This window comes from Dryobates pubescens, chromosome 11 (assembly GCF_014839835.1).
Source record: "Dryobates pubescens isolate bDryPub1 chromosome 11, bDryPub1.pri, whole genome shotgun sequence".
Taxonomy (NCBI): domain Eukaryota; kingdom Metazoa; phylum Chordata; class Aves; order Piciformes; family Picidae; genus Dryobates; species Dryobates pubescens.
Genome location: NC_071622.1, coordinates 7,272,211 through 7,292,550, shown reverse-complemented (window position 1 = coordinate 7,292,550; position 20,340 = coordinate 7,272,211). Strand labels below are relative to the sequence as shown.

Sequence of the window (20,340 nt, the reverse complement as noted above, 5' to 3'; positions counted from 1 at the left end):
ATCACACTAAGGAGCCATGATGCTCCCTTGCAGGGTGGAGGATAAGACCATGAAAGCACTGAACTGGCAGGAATCTCAAAATTAAAGGAGGGGGAAAAAAAAGAGAAAAAAGACATTATCATTTTTGCTAAACTGACTCTCTAAATCCTGAAGCTTTAGTAGCTGCCAGTGAACCCTCTAGTATACATCAGTCTCTGAGGTACAAGGTCACACACAGCAAAATATTTGTTTCCAAGTATCATTTATCGCAGAAAACCTCAGTTATGTTTGGATGCACTGGTTCAAAGTGGTTTTGTTAAGCCAGACCTTGGAAGTGCAGCTATTTCAGATTAGTCATTTTATGGAACTGCATACACCAACACTTTATCAAGTATTTTTTTGCAGTTTAATTAGGGAAAAGTCTAAAAAGCATCAAGTGTTACAATCCCCCTCCTGACACGTTTGAAGGCCAACTAAAGGCGGCAGGACCTGAAATAGTTAAGCGTGCTTTAATCAAGAAATTCCAGTTTGCAGTGATGGAGCCTGATAGCTAATATGTATGATTAATTTAACCAATATGCTTCCCTTCCCACTTACTGTCATGCTAATGGCCTCCCTTAACCTAGAATTTTTAGGTCTGCACAGTGTTTGCACATACACGTATGGGGCAGTGGATACTTGGCCATTATCAATCTCCACCTGTATCCACTCCCCAAAATGTAACTTTAATGAGTTACTCTAGGGTCAGAAGATAAAGTTTGGCACATTTTTACAGGAACATACTAACTTACAGAACACAAGTTAAACAACATCCTGGCATTCATGAAGTATTCTAAGCAGGACCATGTTTCTGCCAACTTCACTGCTTTTCATCAAATCTGACAAGTAAAGAGAACATGCACTTCAATTACTCTTACTGAAACAAAAGGCACACACAATTTAGTTGGTATCCCGGTCACTACGTGACAGTAGAACGTCTACTTGCTGTGCTAGCAGAACAACATCTAAACCACTCCTGATTCTACAAATTGACATAAAACTTAAAAATCCCAATCAAGCTTCCTACTACACACTACCTCACCAACTGCAACATTCAGCAACTGAGCTTTCACTGTGCAACTTACAGCAACAGCCACCCCACGGCTGTGTTTTTGCAAAGCCCTAAGAAAAAGCTGTATCCCATGCAAGAACAGCCAGCACTTTACTGAAGAGAGGTGCTTTATGTGCAGCTCTGCTGAACATAGTCAGCCCTTTTCCAATCTGTGCATTCAGATGAATGAATAAAGCACGCCCTTAAGTACACTCCACAACTAAAATCAATTCCACAGCTACAAAACTTCAAACACCTTGCAACATTGAAATGAAAAGAAAAAAAAACACAACCCAAACCTCCAACTCAAACTTGAGACAATAGTTTTTGTTCACTTAAAGAGCTGCATCATCTGACACTCCACGCTCCTGAAGAAATTCAGATCCAACCACAGTCTTTTTCTGTATTAAAAATACAGGAAAAAAATATTTTGTTGTATTAAGAGCTCTTGAAAGAATTTTTACATTGGATGAAAATGCTAGTGAAGATTGTCGTCCTACAGTGACTTAATTTCTTAATTTAAACCAGGAATTTCAAGAGCCAGCCATCCCACATACAAGACAGTCCCATCTGTGAGACAGTGACCATACCCTCCAAAATGTTCTCAGAGTACTTTTCTTGACACTTCAGACAGCGTGCACTTCCACTTGATTTGCTGCATATCACATCTGCATTCTGCTACTCTTATTTCTGAGACATCTGCAGGAACCCCAGAATATATATATATATTTTATTATTTTTTTAAAATACCATCTGTTCCCTGCATATTTTTGCTTTAAGTCCCGCAATGGAAACTTCTGTGTCATATAGGATTAAGACTACAAACCAGATGAAAATAAAATGCAGAGGCTGCACTTCCCTACAAAGTCCTGTTTAAAAAAAAAAGAGAGAAAAGAAAAAAACCCAACACCCAAAACAAACCCACAAAAGCAAACAGAAGGGACCATCACTTGAAGCTTTTCTATTCCAAACACAAAATGCCAAGAAGTTCTTCTTAAGGTAACTGTCTCCAGAAATTATCAGAAAGAATGTCAGAGGAAAAAAAAACTGCTCCTCTTCAACTTGGATTTTATTTCTTCCTAGTGCTGCTCTACACCTGTTTCCTTTCTGAAATACTGGTCTCCAAATGGATGAGCACAGGAAACTTTTCACTGATGTAACAGCCATGTGCATTCATGAAGTTACATTTGCATAAACTTTTTTCATAACCACCTAACATTTGTACAGAAGCAATGTCAACCCTACAGCAAACTCAGTTTTGATGGCTCTTCAATTCTCTCAGCTGTTTTCTCATCTCCGCAACCCCCTTTGCGGTCTCCACACTTCTGTCACTTGCAACATTTCAGAGCAATATCAACGTTACTAACACTTGTGTCACTCAGACCTCCGGGGGGAAGGGAAAGGGAGGCTGATTTACCTGGTAATGTTAATATAAAAAGATTCTTAAGACTCTTAAATGATTCTGCCATCGCGTACAAGGATTTAAATTGCAATTGTTCCTCTAAAGCTGTTTAAAAACTCCAAACTTGTGCAGACACCCACTAACTGCTCTAAAATCATTACAAAGCAGCTCATTACTAAACTAAATTCAGAGTGCTAGGTGTGAACACAGCTATTCTGACCAATTCTAGCTACCGCTGTTGACGTTAAACCATGCAAGGCCTTAGGCCAACAGGACACAAATCACCCCGGAAATTACTTCCAGGACGGAAAAAGCCACCTCACGCTCACGCCAGGCGCTGTTTTCTCCTGCCCAGATAACAAGTAGCACCTGACAAGTTTCCCGGCCTCCGTTTGCCCTGGTACCGCACAGGTCGGCCGAGAGAGGCTGGCAGCAGGCTGGCAAAGCTCGGGCTCGGCTGCCCGCAGCACACGTGTCACTGCTCGGCGCCGACCGCTCCCTACCGCCGGGGGCTGCCGGAAAGAGCGGCCGTAAACCCCACAGAGACGAAGAGAAACGGCCCGAGCCAGCACAGCTCACCTTGGGTCGTTTTCAGCTCGCCATCAAAACAGATGGCATCGGAGCCACCCCTGCCGCGGGCGCTCCGCCTGCCCCGGGGCCGCCGCGCAGGAAGCGCCGGGCGCCCAGGCCCTGAGAGACTTCACCCCGCAGTCACGGCGGAACGCGGCGCTCCGGCCTGTCCTTCCAAGCCGCCCTCCCCTTCCCCCACCCGGCACCCGACCGGCCCGGTTGATGACAGGACAAGGCTCAACTCCGGGCGAAAGCCAGAAGGGCCGCGGCAGCGCCCTGGCAGTGTCAAGCGCTGGGAACTTCCCGACTAAGCAGGAAACAATAAGCAAGGAGCCTCGGCCCCGGCCGCCCTCCCCCGGCCCGGCGGCCCTGCCCGGCAGGGAGCCTCTCCCTGCCACTTCCAGGAGCGAGTTCCCCACGGGCCCGCCGCGTTTGAGCGATAGGGGTGGGCGCGCGGCGGGGCGGAGGGAGCCCCCTCGGCGGCCGCACCGCCCCCCGCCGCCGCCAGCGGGGTCCCGGCCTGGCGGGAGGCCGATCCCGGGCCGCTCCGAGGCCGCAAAGCCAGCGGAGAACAGCGGCCCGAGTCCCGGGACGGCGGACGACAAGGCCGCGAGGGGAGGCGCGGCGGGACGCCGGGAGGAGGGGTGTAGGAGCCACACTCACCGGCCAGGCCCCTCTCGCTGCCTCCTGCGGCCCCAGAACCATAACAAAGCTCTGCCCAAAATGGCTGCCCGGCCCTGCCCGGCCGGGGGCCGGAGGGGGCGGGGCCTGCGAGTGCGTGGGGCGGGGCCGAGGAGGCGGAAGGGATCCGCCCCCCTGGATCCCCTGGCGGCCACGCGGAGCGCTTCTCATCCCCGCCCCGGGAGAGGGGCGCGCGCGCGCCCCCCTCCCCACCAATCAGAGCAGTAGCACGCACCGCCCTTGTCGCCGGCTGAGCGCCACCGGAGACTATGCGTCCCAGAAGGCTGTGCGTCCTCTCGCCGCGCCAGGTGCCCGGGCGCCGCGCCGCGGGGTTCGCTGGGATTTGTAGTCCGCTGCCAAGCTGCTGCTCCTTTACTCCTGGGGAGGCTTGCCCGCTGTGGCGATCCGGGAATACAGAAATCGGGAGCGGACCCAATGCCTCGTAATCCTGAGGATAGTGGGGTCTGTTGTTGCTCTCCTGCCAGCTCCGCAGCAGTCCTCGGACTAGGAACAAGCTAGACTGCCGTGGCGGCAGGGGAAGGAGCGTGCCTTGTAGGCTTTGCTCTTGGTCTCAAGCACGCCAGGGACCGCGACCGCTGGCTCTAGTGGGTGCCACGCAAACCTAGCTTCGTCTCGGACCCGGCGGAACCACACAGGCCGGGCCTATTCTCGCCCGGACTTGCACGGCAGAGTGCCAGGCCCGCCGGAACGCTTCCCGGGGCAACGGAAGCTGCTCAGGGAGGAGGTCGCGGGCTGGAGCTGTTGTGTACGGTTGTGATCGGGGCCTAACGGCGGGCCCGGCGCTTCGTGCCATCCCGTGGCGATTGCCTCGGCCCTGTGGGACCCGTAATTCTCTGGACACACAGCTCCCTCCGGGTTGGTGTTGCGGAGCCGTCTTCCTTCCTCGGAGCTGCGGAATAGTGAACAGCGGAGCGAAGTCAGCAAACGAGTTGCTTATACTTCCCGGTTAGTTTTGTCCCCCTTGCAGGAGCCTTGTATGCAGCTTGGGGAGTAATGTAGTTTCCAATCCTTTATGGTTAAGTATTCATTGTGATTCGTTGATTGATTACATCCCATGAAACGGGACATATCCATGAACGGGAAACCATCACCTCTTTCCTGATATTCGGTTCTTTAATTAGAAATTGCTCTTTTAACAGTTATTGGAACTTTAGAGCTTAAGTTCATAGACCTGAAACAAAATATCCTGCGGTGAGTAAATAATGATTGAGTACGTACACTATTTATTTTTAAATATACATCTATGAGTCTCACATCTGATGTCTAGACTGTGACTTAACGATCCATCAATTTCAAACCTTCTCCTGATTTTTTTCTGTTATAGGGTGTTGGTAAAACAAATATGTTAACCCTTATACGACGATGCTGCTTCCACACTCCTTTAAAAGTAAGTTTCTGAAGCCTTTTTTGGGGTCTTGCTTTACTTCAAATAGCATGACTGGAGCACTGGGGGAAAAAAAAAAAGGCAACTTACAGTTTGGAGTAGATACAAGTTTATAACTCAGCCTTTCTGAGAGAATTCCAAGCTTCTGCAGCAGCCTTTAGCCACAGCAAAGTTTTTATTTAATTATTATTATTTTTTTTAAATGAAGTTTTATTGTCCAAAGGTATTTTTTCCCCCTTTCTCTTTTTGGTAGTGAGGTGATAATAGCTAGTTTCTTGGAATGACCTTGTCCTACTTCTGTAAGTTTTATATTCTACTCTGCAAAGGACTGGTGTATCTTAATGCCTAAAGAATGCATGTGTGTAGGTGGAAGGATAGGTGGTTTCCTCATTATGAAGCTAATTGCTTTCCATTAGCTAGCTTGTGAAAGCTGTGTCATTTAGCTTAGTTAGTTAAAAACACCTGAAAACTAAGAGCAAGGGCTGCTGTGGTGTGACCTGACATGGAAAAATACTTGGTGCAATATTTCACAGGTAGTTCAGTAACTGTAGATCTGTAAGCCTGCTTTGTAAGTTGTTCAGAATGAGTTTTGTATTTGCAGCTCCAGAAGGTAACTGGTCCCAGACTATTACTGTATGGAAAGAATAAGACATCCTGGTCTTCTCTAGGCCTCCAGCTGCAGAGAGGTGTGTGTCCTCTGTCAAAATCTCCAAGCCACAACCCAGCATCTGTATGTGCAATCAAGCTCCAGGCATTTCACACCTCTCTCCCCTTCTTCAAGAAGAAAACCCCCAAAGATTCTCAGCCCAAAGACTTGGGCATCTTGGAACGAAGTATGACATCACTAAAGGATTCTCCCAAGCCAGCCCTTTACTTAAGCCTTGCAGGGCTAATTCCATTTGTTTCTGCGCCACTGATAATGGCCATCCAAGGGACCTACTACCCAGAGCTGGCATTTGCTCAGTTTATTTATGGTGCTGTAACAGTTTCTTTCCTAGGGGGAATGAGGTGGGGGTTTGCTCTCCCAGAAAACAGCCCAGCCAAGCCAGACTGGATGAACCTGGCTAACAGTACAATTCCTCCTCTATTTGCCTGGCAAGCCATATTTTTCAAAGAGATCACTAGTGGTGCAGTAATGGTTGTAATGGCCTTAGGGATAGCACTACATTATGATGTCTCCCTTCTTCCTACTTACCCTAGGTGGTTTAAAGTACTGAGGGTAGTGGGAACAGTGGTGATGGCATTATCACTATTATCTACTCTGTTATTGAAGATGATTTTCGAGAAGCAGCTAAACAGCAGCAGAAATAAATTGCAGATCACAAAATAATGAATCAATAGGAAAAAAAAACCCTATTTATCTGCCAGTGAGGTGTTTGTATTGAGCTTCAGGGGAAATAAAACTGTATTTGTGCTTAAAAGTCATAAGATGGCAGTGATCAGGATGATGCCTCTTGAAGCAAGCACTAGCTGGTTTAGGAGGGAGGGATGGTTAGTAGCAGTGACTTCCAAGGCAGGCATGAGTCTGTCTTTGTTTGTGGAACAAAGCATCCCTTTTGAACTAATTAGGAATTTTAAAAAGAAGATGTGAATTTATTTGTCTTACCAATTTAAAGTGGTGATTCCAATGGTGTTGGTGTGAATTGCTCTATGCAGAATAAAGTGTCTGGTTTAACCAAAATGTGTGATAATGTTCTGCAGTGGGAAAAACAACTGTAGTCAAGAACAGGAACAAGGTGACAGCAGTCCTTCTAGTTTAGTGTTTAAAGAAGCAGCAGAGAATTATGCAAAAGTACATGGATGTGCAATTCTTATGCTGTGGGACACACCTCTGTCCCTTCTCAGCTGAGAAGGTGGTGAAAATGCTATATGATTAAGTGTTGGGTAAAAAAGGATAGGCAAGGCTTATTTGCAGTGGCAAGTCAAGGTCAGCACTCGGGTGAAGTATGTCATCCAGCTGCTCTGGTAGAGGGGGTAGCTGGAAGAGCAAGCTTTGCATCTTTGACAAGGCACCACAAGAGACAGAAGTTTAGCTTCCTACCCAGGCTTAAATAAAGAAGGATATATGGGCCATGTGTTCCCAGGTTTTGGTTGGACTTGAGGCTACCTACACGCAGCACAGCCATAACGATCTGTCATACTCCTAAAGCACTCCCAACTGATGATATGGATATGGACAAATATATGATATTAGATAAGGTCTCAATCTCAGATAGTGGAATTGAAAGTAATTTGTGTTGTCTTCCTCCACAAATTCTTTTTATTTGAGCACCTGGGGCAGATACAAATGGACATGTAGCCTGCAAGCCCTCTGTGATGGGCCAGTTACTGAAAACGTGGCATCTGCTTTTTATACTTAAGTCTTCCTAGCATATTATTTAGGGGAAGAAAATACAACCTGAGTCAGGTGGATTTTCTTCTCTAACCTCACCTCAAGAAACCTATGAAATTGTGTGGGGGCATATTTTCTGTAGGCTTTTTGTCTTATGTGTTAAAAGTACAGTATGAGAGGGAAAAAGAAATCTGAGAAGGGACATCTGAATAAATTCAGATAATCCTCATAGCTCTCTTAAAAGTACTGTTCTTCACTGTTGTTCTATAGAGAATAAAGCACATGCTGTCACATTTATCTTTTCCTTCTGCAAAGAACAGACATTTAAGAAACCTCTCTACCTTGAAGATAGAGCCCTCTTTTGATACAGTATTGCTGAAACAGCAACTACATATGTGAGCCCCTGCCTTCTGTAACCCATCAACCTTTACATGGTAACAGCATTATACCTGTGAATCTGTGATGTATTTCAGTGCTTTATGAATATAAAGGAAGTAAAAATGAGTTTGTGAATAAAACCAGCTCCTTTATTCTTTCTTCCTTAGACAGGATGGTTTGTAGCATCATACCTGTGAATCAGCGACCTATTGCAGTGCTTTCTGAGTATAAAAGGAAGTGAAATTGAATTTGTGAGTGAAAGAGGTCCTTTATTCTTTCTTAGACAAGGTGTTTCTCAAGATGTGCCCAGAGAAGAGTACTGTCTGTGGCTTGATTCATGGAAAGAGATGGTGAATGCCAAAGATAATCAACTTGCTCCAAGGTTTCATTCAAATATGATAGAATCAGCTACAAAAACTGAAGAAGGTAATTTTACCCAACAACACATTTCCTCAAGCTCTACTAAACCAGCAAGTTTATGGGCAAGGATCAGAAGTGAATCCATAGTTCCCAAACAAGTAAAAACAGAACTGGTCCTGGGGGGGTGGAATTTCAACCACCCTGACACCTGCTGGAGGGACAACACAGCTAGGTACCAGCATTCTAGGATGTTCCTGGAATGCATAGATGACAACTTCCTCCTCCAAATGGTAGAGGAACCAAAGACAAAAGGTGCTATGCTGGACTTTGTTCTCACCAATAGGGAAGGGCTGGTGACCAGTGTGAGGCTCAGGGATAACCCTGGCTTCAGTGACCATGAAGCAATAGAATTTAAGATCCTCAGGGCAACTTGGAGGATGTATCCCAAGCTTACAACCCTGGATTTTAGGCATACACGTTGATTGCTTCAGGGATCTGCTGGCCAAAGTATCATGGGACAAAGCTCTAGAGGGAGGAGGTACCTAGGACAGCTGGTCAGTGTTCAAGGATCACCTTCTCTGTGCCCAGGAGCAAAGTATACCCACAAAGAGGAAATCAGGAAAGAATGCTAGGAGACCTGCCTGGATGAGCAAGGAGCTCCTGGACATGCTGTCACACAAAAAGAAACGACAAGGAGTGGAAGAAAAGACAGCTGGAATGGGGGGCATGTAAGGAAGCTGCCTGAGCAGCAAGAGACCTGGTTAGAAAACCTGAAGTAAACCTTAGTTAGAATTAAATCTAGCCAGGGCTAATGAAACAAAAAAAGAAATGGGAAGATTCAGATTGGATGTTAGGAAGAAGTTCTTCACCATGAGAGTGGTGAGATGCTGGAACAGATTGCACAGGGAGGTGGTGGAAGCCAGGCTGGATGTGGCTCTGAGCAAGCTGATCTAGTGTGAGGGGTCCCTGCCCATAGCAGGGGGGTTGGAACTTGCTGCTCCTTGAGGTCCCTTCCAACCCTAACAATTCTATGACTCTAATGTAATGTTTCTCAAATGGTACATGAAGGATTCTGAAATGTAAAGAAAAAAAAGTTTAAGAAATATTACTTATATTTGATCCCAAGAGGGAGTTGTGACCCAGCCTCAGAGGAAGGGTTCATGGAAGGGTCTTTCAGGGATACCCAAGGAATGAAGTGAGGCAAGCTGACACCGAAATGGCTGGAATGATTGTAGATTTGTTACATGTTCCCACACATTGCCTTGATTATAGAATTGCTCTTAAGGCAGGGGAGGTGACTACCTATTGTGTTCCAGAGAAGGAGAAAAAAAAAAAAAAAGAGGAAAGTGTGGAAAAAGCAGACAGACAAGAGGAGGGAAGTATCACCACTCCAAATTCCAGTGGTATCCCACATGATTGATCTCTTCTTGCTGGTGGCTGCACCCCTGACTGTTCATGGTGCTGCCTTTTAACTGCAAGTTTCACTTTGTTCCCCACCTTGGAGGGTGGTGGGTAGAAGTGTTCCCACAGGGGAATGGCTCATGCACTGCTCGTGTGATGCCACAGGCACATTAGGGCTCCTGTTTAGCAGAGTCATTCTTGGTGTGCCTGGAGGGGGTGTTGCCAGGGTCACAAGACAGTAAGCACCCTCAATATTCTGGGCAACTGCAGATTCCTTTGTTTTCACAGGCTCAGTTGCAAGGTGGCAGTGACCACCTTGAGCCTGCACAGGTGCAGGCACCCAGTGTCTGAACCACAATGTCCTGTTCCAGGAGCAAACCACAGAACCCTAGTTGCTTGAATACAAAGAAGAAAGAGCAGAGAAGCAGTCAGAGATAAATATCTATGACAGTGCCTCTTCCAGAGAGCTGCAGAGAGCTGGCAAGGGAAGCTTTCAAGAAGTCTTGAGTGATTTTACACTTGGGAGTGTGTGAGAAGAGAAATACACTTTACTACACAAGCATGTTACTTGCACCTTTCAGAGAGTCAACATTTACAGCCAAACTTTTCTTAGGATTTCCAGTAAAAGACACCATCCAAGTACTCTTCCCCCAAAACTATGATATGAAAGTGATTATGAGAAGAGGGCACCCTGCTGAAGAGTGTTCCAGAGTCAGTTCTGAAAACTTATTTTATTATGAAAGACTGCTTAAAACAAGCTAAAACTTGGGGAAAAAAGACAATGAACATTAGTTCACACATAAATACTTTCAAGTAAAAGCACACACAAGATTACAGAATGATCAGAGAAACAAATGCTCCATTGTCTAGCACGTTTTATCCTGGCACTCTCCCAATCCTGTTAGAACATAAGACCTAGATTCTTAAGGTACCTGCAACACTTGCCTTGGACCCAGACAGCATAAACGCTGCTTTGTCTACACAAAGCAGGTTTTGTGACATTCCAGTTGTGGCTCTGTGTTCTACACTAACATTCCAGTTGTGGCTTTGTGTTCTAGAGTAACACTGTCTATCAAAGTTCAAGCAGCCTAATTTCAGCCTCCATCTGAATCCTCCAGAAACTGCTGTTGCACTGTGCAAAAAGCAAGGTCAAGTACGTTCATTAAATGACTCTAGAAATAACTCCTAACTCCTGGTGGTATTGTTCTCCTAAGTGTATCCAAGCTAAATACAAACTTCTTAAGAGAGAACACACTAATAGCATCACTTAATGCCAAATTCAGCTTATTCTATCGCACATTACTCCATCTGCTCAAATTTGGAGGAGGCAGGATACAAGATGCAGCCAGGATGAATGTCCGTACCTCGTAGAATACCGTGTTCCAATGCCAAGTCTCAGCATTTGTCACACATGGTAAAACATCAAAGGAAGGAAAAAAAGGCTTAAAAAGGGCAAAATGCTTTCCCTGGATTTTTATACTAAGAGCAGACTAAAAAGCAGCAGCTAATCTAATGAAGAGCATTTCAATTTAAAATTCATCAGAACTTATACAAAAGGGAGCTCTACTGTCATCACTGATACCACTGAGAAGAGCAGCCTGTGCTGAAGTGGAATGGCCTTATTAGAACTGAGAATAACCTTCCAGAACAGGAAATTCTCAGCCACTCACCATCCAAGTCAGTGGAGTGATCAGAAAGGTCTTAAGTCGAGGTACCAAGTCTTCCCTGTTATCTTCTCTTCCTTGTTTTCCACCAGAAAAGGGCACATAATGCTAACCAAGTAGCCCATCCGCTCTTACCTGCAGGCAACTCCTAGTTCTCTATAGTAACCTCCTTCCAAACTAAGGCCAGCTAGCTTTGGTGCACCTCAGAGAGCTGGAATGATTTCTTCAGGTTTTTACAGGGCAGGTTTGCCATTAATCTCACGAGCTCAATCCAGTCATAAGAAGCATTCCTACTCATAACAGAATACTTCTGAGCAGACATTGGATAAGCCACTTTGAAGGGCAGGAGTTTTACTACTTCCTTTTGCTCATGAAAAGCCCTCTAATTCTCCACTGTCTCTACTGAAGCTCCTGTGTTAGCAGAGGTTTCCAGCCAATGAAACCAGAAGTCTGAGGAGGTGGATTTGCTCATTCCTTCACCGAGTTTTCTTCTGCGTTTTACAGCACAGCTACACCTCCTTCGCAGCGGCTGGTGATCATGTTGGCAATTTCAGTCCAACTGTCCATGTGAGGATTATAAACTTCAACAGAGTCAGAGGTTACTGGAGCAGCAAAATCCTGACTGGGAGCTCGTCCTCCCAAGGCATAAAGAAATCCATTCACAGCCACCACACAGACACCAGCTCTTGGTATCTTCATTGATGCGACTTCAGCCCACTTTTCCTAATGAGAAGGTGAAAGAATCAACAGTTTTAGGGTAAGCCCCAACTCCAATAAAACTAACTTTTAAAGCTTGAAAACTAAAACATAAACAAAGAACACTAAGCATACAGACTTAAATATTGTATGTGTATGTACAGTGTGAAGAGGATTATCAAGACTTTAATGACAAAACTGCCTGTACACAACAGCCCTCCCGTTCTTCAGTCACTGCAAGATGCTGTCCATCTCCAAAATAGCAAGTGGTACAGTTTGAGGTGGGAAGTAAGGAAAACTAGATTCAATTCCAAAAGCAAACTAGAATTGCACACTGGATTATGCTTTGCTTTTTATGCTAGCTACTGTTCCAAAGATCATCTTAGAAACATGATCAATAATAACCAGAAATAATTCTTATTCAAAAGCTTAAGTGTTCCAAGTGATTTTTCTAGTCATGCTGAACCACCACTGCATTTTGATGAAGAAAGATCCTCAACTTCTGAAACAAATAGCAACTCTTACTTTTTCAGGGATGTTTTCCTCTCACCATATTATTTACCATTCCATTGCAGATGGGGAAATCTATCCCCCCCCATTTTAACCCTAGCAAGTACTTACCAAACTACAGTCTATCTATACATTAGCAGCACTGGTTACATTTCAGTTGCCCAAAAGCATGCATGCAATCTTTGTAACATTACACTCAAGTCAGATAGCAAGATGCTAGATACTAGTTAGGATAGACAGACCCTGAGGGCACTGATGCTTGAGAATGGAATGAAATTTCCAACTTCTTTTTAAAGGAAGGAAGCAGGCTACCTCTACAGTTGATGCAATCTACACATTGATGAAAGCATGGGACTCCACCATACCTCTTCAAAGGAGTATCTTTCTACAGTAGCAAGTGCATCCTGAGATTCATTCCAGCCTCCCACAGCATAGATACAATCATTGAGAGCAGCTACACCAAGATATGCTCTTTGGGTGCCCATTGGAGCGAGCTCAGACCAACGTTTAGATATTGGGTCATAGACTTCAACAGAACGCAGCTCTACACCTTCACTGCTGATACCTCCCACAACATAAATCAAACCTGTAGAAACAAGAGTTTTTTTCCTCTATTAGGTTTCAAAACAGAAAGGTTTGAAAGAGAGAAAATGTTTGTCTCAAAACAAGTTTCAGCCTGACATTAAGATGGTTTAAGAATGCCAGATAGAAGTCCTCCATTGCCCAGTAGTTGCATACATAAAGCTTTCAAATGAGTAACTTGAGGCTCAGGCACTAGAAGCTCTGATGAAAGCACTAATTAATCAAGTGTAGGGGAGAGAATTCAGAAGGCTGCAGTTGCTGATTGGGCAGGCACCAGTTAATACATATCTGTCTTTAAATAACCCATAGCAACTTGTCACAAAGACACACACACGAACCCAAATACGGGAGGTAAATAAAAACAGTTATCAGGAAGGAGAATCAGTTGTTAAAGACTAACTGGATAACCATGCTGGCAGCCAAGTAAAAACTTCATGAGATAAAAGGCAGAAAACAGAACTTGATAGTATTTGAGTTCTGTAGAATTAAAAACATGGTACTAGAAAGACGAATAAGTGAGGCACAAAGTGACAAACTGACAGCACAGCACAAGACAAAGGTAAAAATTCATGCTTGAAACAGAAAGCTTCAAAACCCAATGGCTCTGGAACTGTTCATGGATACACACTGAACAATATTCACCTTGCATTTCACAACACCCAAAGCAGTAACGGGGCACAGCCATGTTTCCCACCACATCCCAACTATTTTCTTCAGGATCAAATCTTTCAATTGTGTTGCCAATCTCTGCTCCAACCCAGCCTCCTGCAAATAACAGCAAACACAGGAAAGAATTATTGCCATGGAGATAGAGTTTTTAGAGATACAGTGCACTGCTCCAGGACAAACCAATTCTGAAACCAGAATGCAATCTATAATGGAAATAAGCAATGTCTGAGCAGTAGCTAATCCACAGTGATTTGGTACAGTAATGCTCATGTAAAGAGCTGTTTTTCACAACTTAAGTTTGCAAATTTGCAACACCTAGTAAGATTAAATCAATTTACAAGTTCCATGAATGAATACCTTAAAAATTAACTTCACCTAGAAAACCCCAAGACTTACCCAAAGCATAAATAGCACCATAGCATGTGCACACTCCCAGTCCACATCGGGGATGGTTCATGTAAGCCACAGTGCTCCACTGTTTAGTTACAGGATCGTAACGCTCAGTACAGTCAAAAATCATTGCGCTGTCCTCACCTATGTAATAGAGAGCAAGAAACACAATTGTTTCACACTGCAGATACAGAAGCATTCTTCAACTTCTTCCCAAACTGAGAACTTTTGAATGGAAGAGCTTGCTTTCAGCTAGCCAGATGGCCAAAGTAGCAAAAGCTTTGTTTATACCTAGGACTGAATCATCACTAGCAACAGCTTTCATCAACAGTTCCCTGAAACATTACTGAAAACATGAGAGGGGTGAACCACAGTGCTACACATTATTTACTCTGCAGCACAGGTTTTAAAGAGCAAAGAATGTGCTCTGTGGTGACAAAACCAGTATGCACATGCATTCTTGACTGATGGGCTAGCAGAGCTATTCATCCCATCTTTGTGCATACATAAGCCTTTCCAGGTGGGTAGACCACAAGTGGTCTGTCCTGTGCTACTGCTTTTTATATCATGGGCTTCTGCTAGACTAAAGACAAATGCTATTAGTGGTGGTACACAAAGTCTGCAGGTTATCCCTCTCTTCATGTATCTGCACCTGTCCAAATGCTGACTTCTTGGCCATGAAGGGTGAGAAGATTCGTGAAAAAATGGCCCACACAGAAGCCTAAACAGGCATTTGCAGAGCAGTGATGGTAGAGAACCAAGCAACCCTAATTTGATTGTTATTTGTCTTACCTACTGCTGGGTTCCTCAGAACCACTTATAGAGATTAAAAACTACAAAATGTCCATCTATGAGTACCCATTTAACAACAAATGCACGTTTCAGCTGTTACCTCCAATGGCATAGATCATTCCTCCCACCACAGCCACACCCAGTCCACTCCGGGCCTGGTGGAGAGAGGACACTGTGGTCCAGTAGTGGCTGAAAGTGTCAAATCGCTCCACACAGCTGAGGGCTCTACTGTCACTCCAGCGCCCTCCTTGCAGTCGGGTGTACCCACCTAGAAAGGAAGGGGAAAGATCATGGCTGAACAGAAGCTTCCTGTTTGTCCCCATGCTCCTACATCTACACTATGGAAAAAATTACAGTTACATCCATTAGCCACTTTTAGTAGGAATTGGACTTTTCCAGGTATCACTGTTTCTCCAGCACATAAGGAAGAAGGGTCGCCTTCAGGGTCATGCCACTTGTGCCTGAGCTGACCACTTCATCCCAGCACTACAAATACTACCATTCGTGTTCTTAGTAAAACACAGAGACCAGCCAACAGCCTTTGCTATCTTAAGTCAGTGTTACTTCCCACAGGGTGAAACAAGAGCAGTCCTTTCCAACACAAAGGTGCTGCTTTGCTGGAAGCTTGCAGTTTCAAGTATGCCAGCACATGAACCAGGATATTCTGGACAGAGAAAACTTCAGCCTTCAGAAGCACAAGGAGTGCAGTGAATTTGCATATACCATTGCAGCAGTGAACCACAGGCAAATCCTCTGCTGATCTGCAGATTTCCACCCAAGGCAAATAATTTCAAAAAGGCAACTCCAGGCTTTGAAGGCCACATCACAATGACATGAAATGTGGATGCTGCCTCTCTCTGCAATTCTAAGCAGAAAGCAGCTAACATGGCAACTCAGCCAGATGAAACCTTCTGCTATTTTTATACCTTTTGATCAAAAATCAGTATCTCCTTCAGAACTGTAACATGAGATACTAGTTCATAATTTCTTTTACAAGGTTCAAACAGCCACATTCTAACCTACTGCATAAAGGTATTTCCTGGCTTTCCTCCGGGGACGACCTTTAGAAGCTTGCAGAAAACTGCTGACCTTGTTCTCTTTGGGAGATTTACAAACTTCACAATATTCTTTCAAGAGAGTTTGCAGGGCCACTCGAAGGCTGAAATCTGGAATACCTTGAGGAAAAAGCAGATGAATAAAGGCACAGTTAAAATTTGCAGATAATAAGTAACTCAGTTACAGAAAAGCTATAAACTTCTCCAAAAACAGCAGACAAGTTTTAAGTTATTTTATAACTTGTTTGCTATAAAGCAAGTATTTTCAAATCACACTATTAATCTCAAAACCCCATCACAGAAAACATCTGGTTGGAAGAGACCTCGAAGATCATCCAGTTCAAGTCCTGACCCAGCACTGAGAGGTCAACACTAAAGCATGTCCCTAAGTGCCAGGTCCACATGCTGCTTAAACACTTCCGGAGACAGTGACTCTGCCACTGTCAAGGGCAGACCATTCCAGTGTTTTGTAACACTTTCTGTGAAGAACCATTTCCTACTATCCAGCCTAAACCTCCCCATGTGCAACTTGAAACCATTTGCTTGGGTCCTGTCACTTGCCACTGAGGAGAAGAGGCTGGCCCCCTCCTCACTCCAACCTCCCTTCAGGTAGCTGTAGAGAAGGATGAGGTCTTCCCTCAAGCCTCCTCTTCTACAGCTCCCTCAGCAACCCTGAACAACACGTGGTTTGTTCACATACAAGCATCTGACAGCCTTTCTTTCTTTCTCTCACTTACTTTCTATGTATTTTAATAGCTTTTGTGCTGGTAGCAGAGGGAATCGGACAGGCTCCAGTACTTCTACGACGTATTTCTTCCTTTTCCCCACATCCTTTAAAATCCACTGCATTGCTGCGATGAAAACCTGGTACTCGTCCTCGATGCTTAGGTCCTCGCTTCGCAAGATCTTCACCAGCTGCTCTTTGGTCAGCGCCAGGAACTCCTCCCCACTCTGCACCTCCAAGAAGTGTGCATGGATGTAGCTCTCGCTGAACTCCATCAAGTCATGACAGGCGATCTGCTCGGAGAACTGGAAGAGGCCGATGCAGTTCAGCGGATCGATCTGCCCCTTCAGGAACTCACAGCAGAGCTCCACCACCTCGGTGAGCTGCAGCATGTCGGCGGCGACGATCAGCTCCTGAACGTTGTGCTCCCCGATGCTCACCACCCCTGCGGGCACGCACAGCAAAGCGGGGCTCCGCTCGAGGCTGCGGCCACCCCGGGCAGCCGACGCCCTGACCCGGCCGTCGGGCAACGGCCCCCGCCATCCCCCGCCAGCCATTACCTGTGTAGATAAAGTCGAGGAGCGTCTGGAAGGTGTCCGCCTCAACGCCTGCAATCCGCACCACGTCCCGGCCGGACTCCTTCATGCCGCTCGCGAAGAGCGCCGCGAAGTAGGGGCTACTGGCCGCCAGCACCAGCCGGTGCACGGCGAACGCCTCCGGGCCCACCTCCAGCCGCACGTCGCAGAAGCTCTCCCCGGCCCGCAACCGGTTGATCTGAGCTAGGAGAAGGCGGGCATGCCGGTCGGAGAAGGAGCTTCCACCGTTCTTGGCCACCGCGGCGCACGCCATAACTTCCCCAAGACGGCAACAGCTTCACCTCTCTCCCGCCTCCCTGAGGGGCCGCGCTGGTGCATGCGCAGCAGCTCCCGCAGCGTGCAGCTCGGCCCGCCCGCGGCGCATGCGCGCTGTGCGTGTGGCGCGGGAAGGCAGGGGGCGCTGCGGCGCCTGTGTCTGTCAGCCGCGGGCCGCCTAGGGAGCCCGTTCCTCATGAGGTGTGCTGAGCGCTCTGCTCCTCAGCGGGCCTGGGAGGCGGAGCTGTCCTCATTGTGGTACGTCTGGCTGACCCTTTGTTTATCTCCCTGCCTGGTCGTTGTGGGCCCTGCTCACCCCTGCAGGCACCTCTGGGCACCGCACCACGAGCTTTCTTGTCTATGGTTAAAGCTGCTCCTGTCATAGGTTTGCTTACTGTGCCAGGTGCTGAGGTAACCGGTGAGTGGCAGATGTTCTGTCACCTTATTTAGTGTCTTCACAGTCCCTGTCCCTCAGTCGTTTTCCTCTCAGGCATGCTTTTGAGAACTGGATTCCTGGCCACCTTAATCTGTGCCTGTGGGAGAGAAACAGAATCACTTTGTTTGGAAAAGGCCTCTAAGTTTGTTGTGCCCAACCACCAACTCAACACAATCACGGTCTTTAAACTGTGTCCCAAAGATCCGTGTTTACACATTTTGGAACATTTCCAGGGATGGTGACTCCAGCCTGTTCCAGTGTTTGGAAATACAGCAGTGTTGGGGAGAAACCACAGCTACCACCCTCCTGGGCGGGGGGAACCCCTGAGGTGAGATGTGAGGGGAACTGCTTGCCATTAGCTCAGGAGTGTGGCATCAGAGCCAGCACTGACGAAAGCCATGTGCCCCCTTTCTCTAGAGAGTCATGCCATGTTTGAGCTTTCCTCTTCATTCCAGCGCAGATGTTTCATCACAGCATCCTGTAGCAGTGCCATGTGGGCCACTGGGGTCAACACTGGTCCTGGGGCAGGCTGCATTTCTGTCTTAAGTCTGTAATTAACTCACTAAGTCACTGTGTGCCTGGGCACTGGCTGAGGGATGAGCATCACATAGTGAGTTATGTGCACACCGTCACTGAAGTCTGGCAGAGCTGGCGCTGATTCTGAGAGAAAAGCATTGCTCCTGAGTTTTCCACAACTGTTCCAGCAACATGACATGCAGCTAAAGCAAAAAGCAACCAGAGAGCCTCTTGGAACGCTTCCATGTCTATTTACCATGAGACTGGGAAAGAAAAACGTGTCTGCTTACATTTACAATGACCGTGGTCCCTCAGGCTCTTTTCATGATTCTGTGTTGCATTGTAATAACTTTTAAATGTGCTTCTGGAAGGCATCTGAATCGTGGTACTCTCTGGGGACTGTTGGTTTCTCTGTTCATCAACATTACATTCTTGACAGTAGAGTGGTAAAATTACCTTTCAAGCTGGTCTTAAAAAAAAAACCAAACAGAAAACAACCCATAGAAAATATAGATCTAGATAGAAAAATAGGTTTTCTGCAAGCACACACAGTTGGATGCATGCTGATACGATTCAGTGTAAATTTTAAGCTAGGCTAATAAATGCATTGAGACTGTTCTTTGATTGATGAATCAGTAAAAGAAACCAGACCCCTCTCGTGCTGACATTTTATTCATCGGAAGCGGCCTGTGAGTAAAAGGCTTACAATTCTCCTAAATGCCAGTGGCTCAGTCGCTGGCTGATGTCAGCTGTTAGACACTTGGCCGGTACTAGGATTTCACACCACAGCGCCAAATTTACAGACACAAAACAGCCTTGCTGAGACTGCTAATTTTGCCCTGAAGGCCTGTCCCGTGTTAACGCGGTTGAATGGTTCTGCCTCCAGAAGAGGGCACTGCTTCGGCGTGTCGCTTTTGTGACCACAGAGGATCTCTACTATTCGGAGCTAAGGCTCCTATGTACTGTCGTGCATCTCCCTAAACAAACTGTAGATTTTCAGGAATAAGTCAGAAAGTATCTCCATAGAATCACACGGGTTGGATGGGACCTCTAAGAGTCATCTAGTCCAACCCCCTTGCAGTGAGCAGGGACATCCTCAACTAGATCAGGTTGCCCAGAGCCCTATCGAGCCTCACCTGGAATATCTTCAGGGATGGGGCCTCAACCACCTTTCTGGGTAACCTGTTCAACCACCCTCATTGTAAAGAACTTTATCCTAACAGCCAATCTAAATCTGTTCTTCTCTATTTTCAAAAGTTTGGCCCTCATCCTATCACTGCAGGCTTTTGTAAACAGTCCCTCTCTAGCCTTCTTGCAGGCCCCCTTCAGGTACTGGAAAGTCGTTATTAGTTCTCCCTGGAACCTTCTCCAGGCTGAACAACCCCAACTCCCTCAGCCTGTCCTCATAGGAGAGGTGCTCAAGCTCCCTGATCATTTTGGTGGCCCTCTTCTGAACCCGCTCCATCAGGCCCTTCCTGTATTGAGGGCTCCAGAGCTGGATGCAGTACTCCAGGTGCAGTGTTACCAGAGCAGAGTAGAGTGGCACAGGTCCATTTGGCAGTGTGAAGTTGCACTGTGCAATGAGGAGCCTTTTGGTTAATTAACATCAAGAATGACAGTCATGACAAAGAATTTGAAATGTCTTCAATTGTAATTTAATAGGCTCCTAACATGATATTTGCCAATAAACCAATAAGTGCTGAGTAATTAAATAGAACAGGTGATTAAAAAAGGCATGTCCTGTATTACTCAATGTGTTCCACTTGCTCATGCCTGCACAGAAGTGCTGTCACAGTACCAAAACCCCTCAGTGAGAAGAATCTCACAAACTATTCAGGCTTTATCTTGAAAAACTCC

The 20,340-nt window shown here is 46.1% G+C and overlaps 2 protein-coding genes across 2 annotated transcripts; one reads left to right on the top strand and one right to left on the bottom strand.

Annotated features, from left to right (window-relative positions):
• The first annotated feature begins 4,985 nt into the window (after positions 1-4,985).
• On the top strand, positions 4,986-6,858 carry TMEM69 (transmembrane protein 69). Its single transcript, XM_009902039.2, has 2 exons — positions 4,986-5,130; positions 5,729-6,858. Exons 1-2 carry the CDS (start codon positions 5,086-5,088, stop codon positions 6,455-6,457), a joined length of 774 nt encoding a protein of 257 aa, XP_009900341.2. The 5' UTR covers positions 4,986-5,085; the 3' UTR covers positions 6,458-6,858.
• Positions 6,859-10,319: 3,461 nt separating this feature from the next.
• Positions 10,320-17,575, bottom strand: IPP (intracisternal A particle-promoted polypeptide). The gene is made up of 8 exons (XM_054165482.1): positions 17,241-17,575; positions 16,694-17,125; positions 15,921-16,076; positions 15,002-15,169; positions 14,116-14,253; positions 13,693-13,815; positions 12,834-13,054; positions 10,320-11,985 (listed from the first exon to the last, which is right to left on the bottom strand). The coding sequence occupies exons 1-8, from the start codon at positions 17,527-17,529 to the stop codon at positions 11,761-11,763; spliced, it is 1,752 nt and encodes a 583-aa protein (XP_054021457.1). The 5' UTR covers positions 17,530-17,575; the 3' UTR covers positions 10,320-11,760.
• Between the last annotated feature and the right edge of the window lie 2,765 nt (positions 17,576-20,340).